Here is an 11,273-nt window from a genome sequence, read left to right as displayed (position 1 = left end):
CATTGTTATTTTTTAATTTATATTCTCTATCACTGAGAACATTTTTCCCCAACTATAATATTGAATCCTTCCGTACTCAGCAGTAATGTTATTACATTTTTATGCTCTGTTTTTCTGGATAAAATATTTCTGACTGTGATTATTTTCCAATGCTGGTGTTGAACATGACAACATTATCACTTAGCCTTTAACACTGCAGAAGATAAAGCAGTGCGGACAACAAAGTCCAAATATTTTACTTTTATAGGTAGAAGCCATTCCATTCATCATGCATTAACATCTACAGCACTTTGTAATCCCTGTCCATGAGTCAGTGCAGGACAAGTATTGTTTGCCCTGCTTGCAAGCAACCTTGGGAGGTAATTTTAGACCTGAGAAAAAAGAACAAGGCTTTTTAACCAAATGGATGAAGAGACGAAAATAAGACAAAAACCAAAGTATCTTTCAGAAATCAGTTTATATAACAAAGTGTATTTAGTATCATATTCCATTTCATATTCCATGGAAGGACAGTGTGCCTAAACGCTTTTTCATGTTCTTAAGGATACAAATAAAACGTTACAAATATAAATGTTTCTTAAGACAGTAAAACATACTCAGTGACAACATGGATGGCAGGCAGGGATATGGCAGCTTACACATTATGGTCAGACAGGGTTTGTCAACACTTATGAGCATTATTTGTTGATTCAGCTGCAAATGGTCTTCCACAAATCAATAGCAAACACTAACAAAGCAGAAAAGAACTGGATATGTGGCAGCTGGGACTATTTACCAAAAAAGTGCTTTGCAAATAGTTAACTCTGTTAGTGGCTATGTCGTAATCAAATATTATAAACAACCCTTTCTCTGTCTGAGCAGAATATCTCGTGAGGTAAAGTGCAGTCAGTGACTGTAAGCAACAAACTTTTCTTTTCATTGAAATGCTTGTAGCCATCACTGAAAACATGGCACCTTAAATGTTTTGATAAATCATTCATACCCCTGCCTCCTCATTCCTACAATTACCATGAGCACAATATGATAAGATTCAGGTTTGTTAGTCAGAAGGTAAAAGACAATGGGATGATCAGTTCAAACACAAACAGGCCTGTTGTTAATACTAAAACAATGGAACAGTCAAGGGTTCATTGACCATTGAACACTTTTCTGCTATTTCCTATATAAACACATCAATCTGATCATCCTAAAACATGGAATGAAGAAATACAACTAGTACTTTACAGGGAGGATGGGAAAAGTTGTCATTGTGGAACATCTTTTATCTGCAGTGTTGCTGTTTTAAAACCCACACCCACTTGAGTTTTAAAGTTGCATCACATGCCTGGGAACAGGAAGTGTTCAGAGCAATCTTTGTTGCAGGAAAGATGCATTAGGTGAAACTTCAACATTGGCTTACACCGTAGCTTTTAGCTAATGTTCTCCAATGGCATCATGACAAAACTTTTTTTCTAAGCTTCAAATAAATGCATCTCAAAAAATGTTTTTAGACAAGAAATACCACAGCTATCAGTTTGCAATCACATTAATGTTTCCTACCTTGAGTGACAGTTCTTAATGGGGTCAATGTCTATTCAACGATCGATACATTTAAGAAAAACAACTTTTTAATGTCTGTACAATGTTTTTCATATGTTGACAAAGAAGCCTTTACTTGCTTTAATATACAAAAAAAAAAAGAAGATATTTCCTGTCATTGAATACTGAGGATGGTGCTTCCTGCATGTTAAATATTGTTGGAACATGTGAAAAGAATACAAATTGATTAAATAATGAAGAAAAAGTCTTCAATCAAATTATTCATGAAGAAATAGACATCCTAATTGCTTACCACAAAGGAGTGGTTGTTTTGGAATGTACAGTATCCAATCAGGGGGTGAATGAAAGCCAAATGCCACAGCAGACATCAAACTGAAATACCAAACTGGTTTCAGTATTTAAACTGTATGGCTGTGGTGGCGTGGCGAGACAGAGAGCTGTGATTAGAAAATGGAAATTTTGGTCTTTTGTGGCACATCCTTGAACTCATATATATGCCAAATGCCTCATGCAAAAACATAATTTGCTTCTACTTCCTCTACTCCCAAATGCTTGAACTTTATATTCAAAGGAGAACTGTTGTCTTCTAAAACAGTCCGACTTCTTGGAGCATTGTGGATGCACCTTAGGTCGAGATGACATGTAAAATTGCATTTTCATAAGCATGCGAGCTGGAAGAAGAAACATCATAAAAGAGACACATCATGAGCTGCGCTGTCAGACTGTTAAATGAAAAATCTCAATGTATTCAGTCCAGGAGTCAAGTGCACTGAATCCTGCTTTCCATGGTTCTGATTACTGCGCAGGCAGGTGCACAAATGTACACACACATTTCTGAACACAATCACAAAGACCCACAAAGCCTGAAGCTTAGTTATGGCATTACGAAAGTAACTTGTGTTTTGGTAAAAGGGTCACTTATGCCATTAGTGCTGGGGAACTGGAGGGAGACGGGAGATTCACTTGCGAAGACAAGCATCATCTTGTCTTTTGTGCCCTGTAGTCTGTTATTCTAGTCATGCCCACTCTCCATTTGGATTCATGAGTTGTTTTTAGTAGCATCTGCTCACGGTTTAGGGCGGTGAAGGCACAGAAACACCTCAGGCATAAATATATGAATTAACAGGTCACGTGAACTATTTGTGTGACAGCGGGTCCTGACAGAAAAAGAAAGCTGAAAGGAAAATTTGGAATTCTGTACACAAGCACCACAGATCAGGTGTTCGATGCTCAAGACTCCTGGTGGGATCAAGATGCTAAGTATTTAGCTTCGACTGCGCAGATCCCAGTAGGAAAAAGGTTCTTTTCAAAGCATTTTGTGTTTGAGCCATCTATTCCTTCACAGCATTTAGAGATTAATTAAAAATCAGCATTTCCACAGGGGTTTTCGATTTTTTAAAAATATTTCCTGCAGTTCATAAAAAATAAGATAATTTTATGGTAGGTAAGTGTAAATTTATGCATTGAAATTTCAGTTGTCACTTAAGATACTGAGCCAGTTGACAGACCTTTACATCCAAGGAAAATTGTGATAATGGGGTGTCATTGCAAACTAATAGTTCACTTTGTGACAAAAGCACCATATTTGGAGCATCCAGCATTAATTAATATGTTCGGAAGAAAGATGGATATTTGGATGCTATTGGTTCTTTAAATAAAGAAAGTTGGTAATTTCAAAAAAAGGCAGTTTCATCCCCACATACATTATGTACATAAATGTTAAACTGCACAAATGTGTAATTGAAGCTACATGAAAAGGATTTATTTTCAACTTCCTCACTACATGGGAGCAAATATGGTGTAGGATTCTGTAGTAGCTGCAAACTGACCACCCCCTTCCATGTTTTAACAATATAAAAGTGTTTTTCACCTTTTTTTACATAACCGTGAACATTTCCCAAAATCACAAAATGAACAATGGTAAAACCTTGAGTTATGCCACCCTCACTATTAAATGCTTACATACTAGTTGATATCCAGAGCCTATTTTTAGTTTTTTTTTTTTTTACATGTCTATTAATTTTTGCAAAATGAAGAGGGAAAAAAAGAAAATTGTAAAACGAAGTTGAGTGAACACCATTCCTATCTACACTCTAATGTCAGGAAACACGTGGATTAAAATAGATTAATATGAGATAACATTGTCATAACTTCAAGCCTCCCCTGCTAAAACCCATGTGACTGAAGAAAAGGTCAAAGCGTCATTGTGTCTCCCTAAGGCAGTTATATGCATTTAGAAATGTGTCACTTTACCATGTTAACAGCACTGAACCCATCAGGCAGATATGACACAATATACAAATGCATTTGTCAAAATGGAGATTACAGTTTCAACATCCATGAGTAACGTGCTGTGAAATACCGATACAGACAGGGGCCAGTTCTTATGATTTGCGGGACATGGATTGAGTGAGATGACTCAAGAATTAAGTTTAAGCCTGCACATTTAGAGCGATAAGAAACTACTGAATAAATATGGAAGGTATAAGACAAACGGCATGAAAGTTAACTATTATGTGATGAGCTGAAGTTTCTTTAGGTCTGTGTGACTGCTCGAGGCTTTTCTGTTCCATATGTGGTGTTCCATATGTGTGTGTGTGTGTGTGTGTGTGTGTGTGTGTGTGTGTGTGTGTGTGTGTGTGTGTGTGTGTGTGTGTGTGTGTGTGTGTGTGTGTGAGTGTGTGTGTATGTGTGTGTGTGTGTGTATGTCTATGCATGCGTGCCACAGTGAAGGGTGGTCTCTCCCTCCTTCAAATGTCCTCCATGTCTCCACATCGCAGGCCTCTTTGGCACTTATCTAGTGTCTTGTGGTAGGTGCGCGCGATCACCGAGCTTGGTGACTTGCGTTGTGGCGCGAACGAGACCTTTCCAGGACTGTGCGACGGTTGTCTGTTCAGATAAAAAAAAGAATAAACATCAACATCAAGAATGCGCTGTTACATTGATCCATACTAGCAAGCAAGAGCTCAACTAAATGAAAGACTGTGTAAAGGGACAAAGAGGGGAGAAGAAAAAAACATGAAGCAAATCCAGGCTGATTAACAGAGGAGCAGCAGGGGAGAACAGAGAAACAAGAGAAGCTGCCAGAGTGAGGTGCTTGTGTCTGATGTCATATCAACTTTATTCAGATCTGGTTTCAGGATTCCACTCAAGAGCCCCTCAGCGACTCTCACATCCGACGTGGTACAGGCAGAGGAAATAAAGTAAATGTACACATGCAGGCACACATGGACATAACAAATGGGAGCAGGAGACAACTGGGACTGGAAACACGTAGAGAACACAGCAAGACTGTAAACAGACAAATGCTCTTTTTCTACACCAGGGAAGGAATGAACAATATTGAAAATAGCTGGCATTGCTATATGCTCGGATTGTTCATTTTCAATATTTTGTTTAGTATTTATATAGAATCATATTGTTATAATTTCAAATAAAAAACAAGAATACTATTTATAGTAGGACTTCATCACAACTGTCATAGTTTTTGAGTACTTTTAAACTCTTTAAACAAAAGTCCCCCTCCTATATCTACAACAGTTGGTTCATCCTTCTGCCACTGCTCCAATTTCGGCTTCATGTATGTGATTTGGATGCCAGGACACACAAGTGGGGAGATATATTTGGACGAATGAATTGGAACTGTTTGTCCCAAATGGGTCAAAAAGTGGAAAATAAAATGAGAGTCATGGAAAATCAGAACCTGGAAACTTTTCTTTTCTAATTTAAGGAACTAAAAAGCTTAGTGAAGTTCTAGCCAGTTCTACAGCTAACTTGCTTTACTTTTCTGTGTATTTTATAACAGGATTGGACAAACAGCCACATTGATGCTGAAGCAATTTGTTGTGCTGCCCAAGTTCAATGTGATGTGACAAGTCGTAAATGAGATTGGTGGCACTAAATGTTTTGCTGCAGCATTTTTGGTCAGAAAGTAGGGCCAGTATCACTTTTTTTCAGTTGCCAGTCCTATGACACTGTCATACAAACATTGCCACCCATGGTATCCAACCACGTGTGCCCAGAAATGCCCATGGCATCTGCTGGGCATCCAAGTGGCAGGTGGGGCTGGAGAGAACCAGGAAGCATAGCCATGGAAATGATGCAGGTACACCCACACAGGACTCCCCAATGTTTCCAAGCATGCCACCACAGCTATGTCCATTACTCAGTGCCAGCTGTAGGGTTCCAGGCACCCGGACTGGGCGTTGTTTAATGGCACTCTCTCCATCCATCATGTCAGCTAATGAGCTGAGAGTGATGACTGCGAACACTTACACAAACATGCACATGGATGCCACCATTACAGTGGAAAACAGAGAGCACTCATTCGATTGGATATAAAATACCATGCAGATGGTGCACAGGAGGAGAGAAGGGGAAGGAGAGGGAAGGAAACCAAAGAATGAAAGACTCTGTATTTGCTGCTTTTTTTCAGTTAAACATACAGTTGTACACTATAGGTGAAGATCAAAGCTAACAACTGTCCACACTCTTATCCACGCAACCATTGACGTGTTCACATGCTCTCCAGTCCGTAGCCAAAACTCCCTTTTTTCAAAACAAAATAGGACACAAAAAGACAGGCATAAATGAAAACATAGATTATATATAATCTTTACTTGTCACTTATTTGCAAGCCCAATTGCTGTGACCTCATTTCTGGGCAATCGGAGGAGCAGGAATAACAGAGCTGTGGGAATACAGAGTCTTCGGCTCTTATGTGGGGATGTGGGCATATCTTGGGAGACATTTACTAATGGGATGAGGAAAAAAGACAGAATTAAAGGATTAAGAGAAGTCTATAAACACAAATTAAAAAGATAGGATCAGAGATCTGAAAAAAATTACAAAGAGAACTAATTTCTTTTTCAGTCAAGCACAAAAAATAAGTAGACAGCAGTACCATGCCAATCATTTATTGAAATATGACAGAATTTGTTAGGCCATTGTAGTATTTTAGGAATCAAAACAGAAGCATCTAATGCTGCAGCGTACAACCTTATACTGTGTCATTTTACAAACCTATAACTTACTTTTAATTTAAAGTTCAGATGTGCCAACGCTAACATGCACACTGAGTACTAAACCAGAGCAGATGCTGGTTGGTTTTGTTACTTGAAGTCACATTTGTGGGAGGTATTTTCATGTCTGTCACTAATGGTCTGCAAAGAGCAGCAACCAGCTCTTGAACCCCTATAAGAAAACTGCCATATAGGTTACTTTTTTAGGAGTGAAATAAAAGTTTCCCATGTCTGGACCAAATCCCTGAATTCATGGGAAAGCATTAGTCATAGACTTCATAAAAAAGTGAAAAACTTGCAGCAAAGTGCATCTCCCATCAGAGGATCCTTGAGCAGAGAGCTATTGGCTTCTCATAAATACTTTTCTGTTCCTGTCTTCAGGTGGATAAAAGTCCATTCTTCCCCAACCCACATCAATCTATCACAACAATTTAACAAACAGCAGCCATCTCGAATGGAAAAGAAAAATTACTACTAGTCTCTGCTGAATTGAAAGCTTCAAGCTCTCTCTCTCTCTCACACACACGCACGCTCGCTAGCTTGCACGCACGCATGCACGCACGCACGCACGCACACACGCACGCACGCACGCACGCACACACACACACACCACACACACAGGCAGAGCGAAAAACAAAGCAAGGCTGAGAGGATAGAGGGAGGAATCCACACAAAAGACAAACTCCATGTTTTTATGGAGCACTGATTACGACTCTTTCTACCTGCATTGGTTTTGATGGCTTCTTTACCTGCTTCTCCCAGAGGCAGCATCTTCCCGAGTTACAGCAGGCGTGACACAAAGGAGCAAAAGAAAAGCAGAAGAAATTGACAAAAGAAGAGCAGGTATTCCATGGGATGTGATGTACAGCAGGGAGGTGTTGCCATACCAGAACTTAATTAAATGTTGTCTGGCAACATTTCTCAAAATGCTACTAAATGCACCAAGGTTTTCAATGAGGGCGCACAAATAAGTCAGCAACATACGTACAATAATACTATTTTTTGTTCACACACTGACAAACACCCACACACACACGGAATTCCACACACACTATGCCTGAGTGAGGCATAGTGTGTTCCTCTGAGCAAAAAAACACACACTCCCACTCTGTTTCTAACATACAGGCATATTCCTGCTTATGTATCATGATGATCTCTGCCACAAGGGAAGGGGTCTGAATAAGACAAGGGTAATAGGAGGAGGAGAGGACGCCAAGATTATCACACAACTGAAGCAGAGGCCTTTAGCCGATGCACTCAACTCCAACCTTCTCCTGACTGTGTGGAGGGCCTCCAGTGAAATGTTACTTGTTATGATAGATGATAGTCTTGCAATTTCCCCAGTGGATTCCCCAAAAGAGATTAAATATCATAATGAGTTTTATGTTACTGTCATCTATGGCTAATTACAAGGAATTACACAGTAATGCTCTATGATCTGAGAAAGAAGGAAAAGCTGCCAGTCATCTATCAACTGCTTTCAGCATGGGGCGCTTTGAGGAATCACTTCTCAGTGGTCAGTATACACAGGAAGCTTTTCCGAGGGATTATGCTACGCTAGCTGCTTATCATCTAAACATGGTATGCACATTCATCAAGCCCACAATAACAAGGTCAAGTTCACATAATCACCAATCATATGTGTAAGTAGCTGCAGAAGGGCAACAGCATACATCATGAGGCAGGACTGGAGCTTTAGCTCTCATAGAGAATCATTGTAGAAACGTGTTTCCTCTGACATGTCACTACTTTTGTCTCACTCTCTTTTTGAGTCGCTCTGCACACACATTGATGAGATAAAACATAATAAATGTGATTAGATCTCCACCCGCTCTGTGTTGACGCGTGGCATTTGCTTCTGCGTCGAAAGGGAGAGCATCTACAGCAACAGCCACAACCTTCTGTGACCTCTTTTCATCTTCTGCACCTCCCTCCCTCCCTACCGCTCCACCAGCCTCCAAGCTACAGAGTAATGGAACTCCCTACACGGAAGCAAGATAGAGTGTATAAATGAGATACAGAGGGAGAGAAGCTATTTCTTCCTACTGAAAGTTATGGGTCAGGTATCGCAAAACTACAGTCATGGCAAACACAGCCACTCGTTCACTGCTTAGAGTAATCACCCCAAACAAGGAGCAGGGGAGGGGAAAAAATGCAGCTGAGGAAAACAGGAGTTCAGTTGTCGAGACTGTAAAGAAGAGAAGGGGTGATAGGATGGAGATGGTCAAAGAGGAGAGTAAACCTTTTCTTGAATCTGATTTTTCAATTTTAAACACAAACACTGATCTATAACAAATCAAAACATGGTAGCTCAAAAATGTTTTCCTTCAGCTATTGCACTAAATATGCTGTGTTGATTGTCTTCTTTATGTCTTTTTATAAGAATACTAAGGACTTAAAAGATAAATCCAAATTGATTTAAACAATTTTCTCTCTAATTTTATGTCATACAAAGCAATTTTTCCACATATAATATTAAAAAAATTTGTAATTCATTGTATATATCCAGGGTCTTTCATTCTGCCTGCCTAAGACTTTCATCTATAGATTTTATACACATCCTAGGATGACTTTCACAAATTCTCCGGATGATAGATAGATAGATAGATAGATAGATAGATAGATAGATAGATAGATAGATAGATAGATAGATAGATAGATAGATAGATAGATAGATAGATAGATACTTTATTAATCTCGGAGGAAATTGCACATATCCACTGCTCAGGCATTTCATAATGAATACATTCCGGAATAAAAAAACAACACTGACACCAAAGGACATACCACAAGACATGCACTAGCAGACGCATGTGGCATTAACATGACATATACTAAATTATCACTAAAATATAAACAGTATAAAATTAAGTAAAATAAAAATAAAAAAGTGCAAGTGAAAATTAGCAGGAGGCCCACACGGTGGGTAAGGTACACCCTTCTTGCAATGAAAGGCGTCACTATCTAATATCACAACATCTAATATCTATCTAATATCACAAAATCTGTTTATCTATCTAATGTCACAACTATCACAACTATCTAATATCACAACATCTGATATCTAATATCTATCTCACAATGGTCAAAAATATAAGGCGTCACTATCTAATATCAAAACATCACAACACCTTGGCCACACTACACTGCAGCACAGGCTGACATCTCATCTCCTCCTTTCATCCACTCCATTAATAAACTCTGACTCAAAGTCAACTGTACACAAATGATAGGTACACCTAGTGAGTATGAGGATTGTGTAAAAATACATTATGTACATTATGTAAAAAATTCAAAAAGGTAATCTGATTTCTCTCTGGCCTGCAATTTTTTGGCATGTATTCTAAGCATACTAGAACAGACAGGGGCGATCAGAGTGGCCTGGCATGGGGAAATGTCCCAGACCAGCAAGGATAAACATGCTGAGGCAAGACACTGAAATTCTCCCACTCTCTATATTTGCAGTACTCTATACACATGATCTTTCCATTTTTCATTTTCTATTTCTTTTTCTTACCCTCTCCTATTATCCCCACAATAATCCCTTTTGTTATAGACATTACGTCCAGTGTTTACAAAAACAAGCTGGCCATAGTGATTTCTTAACATTTGGAAAACACGGAAAGCAGTGTAAACATTATGAATTTTAACTTGAAATGGACTATATCTTGCTGTCTTCAGACGCATGTCTGGGCTGCATGTGTACAAACCAGCATTCTTGCTCGACAGTTTGTATACAGAATATGGAGGCAAAGTAAGCTTAACTGACAGTCTGTTGAGATAAAAGGTAATGAGAAGAGGTTTGCAGAGAGCAGGGTGGTCAACACATGCACTCGGTTTGACAGGACAGGGATGTGGTTAATCTTTCCATGCTTCTATCACCACTCTATCTTAAACGGTACTGTGATGGGCATGCTCGGCGGCACTGGTTACTGACCCAGATAGTGAATACAGTCATTCTTTCCCCCAAAAGCCTCTCACGACTCTCTATGCCCAGATTCCATTTACGTTTTAGACTTCCCACAAGATGAAAATTGGACTTTGCACACACACGCACGCAGGCACGCATATACGCACACACACACACACACACACACACACACACACACACACACACACACACACACACACACACACACACACACACACACACACACACACACACACACACACACACACACACACAAAATGACATCAAGGCAGATTTTCTTGCTACCATGATGCTTACTATCTCCCCATTTCTACATACTGTCGAGCATACTGTGCATAACTGCAGCCTTTAAAAAGTCGCGGATAGGCGTCCACACGACAACGCAGACAAAGCGTTTTTAAAAAAATCCACCTCTTCCAGCATTTTTAAAAAGTTGCGTTTTCGTCCCAGATATCTGCGTTGTCATGTGGACAGAAGGCGTAAACGCAACAAAAAAGTTACGTTTTTAAAATATCCGTTATCGTGTGGACGGGGCCTCTGTGATACCACCGAATACACACGATATGCAAATTTCACATGTTTCCTACCACTTAACAACTCAATTGATCTGAAATTAATGCTTGGTCTGAAATTAATGCATTTGATCTGTTGGCACAAATTATATTACAGATGAGGATGAAATCACTGTACACGCTCAAATAAAATTGATTATTTTGAAATGGAAGAAAAGAAGTAGTTTATCTTCTCAGGTAAGCTTTGACAGTAGGAGGTTTTCCATGTGT

General features: G+C 39.3%; 1 protein-coding gene across 5 annotated transcripts in view; it reads right to left on the bottom strand.

Moving 5' to 3' along the window:
* Positions 1 to 448: 448 nt before the first annotated feature.
* Positions 449 to 11,273, bottom strand: part of diaph2 (diaphanous-related formin 2) — a 377,371-nt gene continuing 366,546 nt past the window's right edge. For all 5 annotated transcript variants that reach the window (XM_068325221.1, XM_068325222.1, XM_068325228.1 and 2 more), the window contains one exon: positions 449 to 4,428. In XM_068325221.1, the coding sequence (XP_068181322.1) occupies positions 4,364 to 4,428 (65 nt within the window). In that variant the 3' untranslated portion in view covers positions 449 to 4,363. The remainder of the gene's footprint in view (positions 4,429 to 11,273) is intronic.

The sequence above is a fragment of the Antennarius striatus genome, chromosome 10, assembly GCF_040054535.1.
Source record: "Antennarius striatus isolate MH-2024 chromosome 10, ASM4005453v1, whole genome shotgun sequence".
NCBI classification, from domain to species: domain Eukaryota; kingdom Metazoa; phylum Chordata; class Actinopteri; order Lophiiformes; family Antennariidae; genus Antennarius; species Antennarius striatus.
The sequence above is the reverse complement of the archived record's forward strand: the minus strand, read 5'-3'. Positions and strand labels throughout refer to the sequence as shown.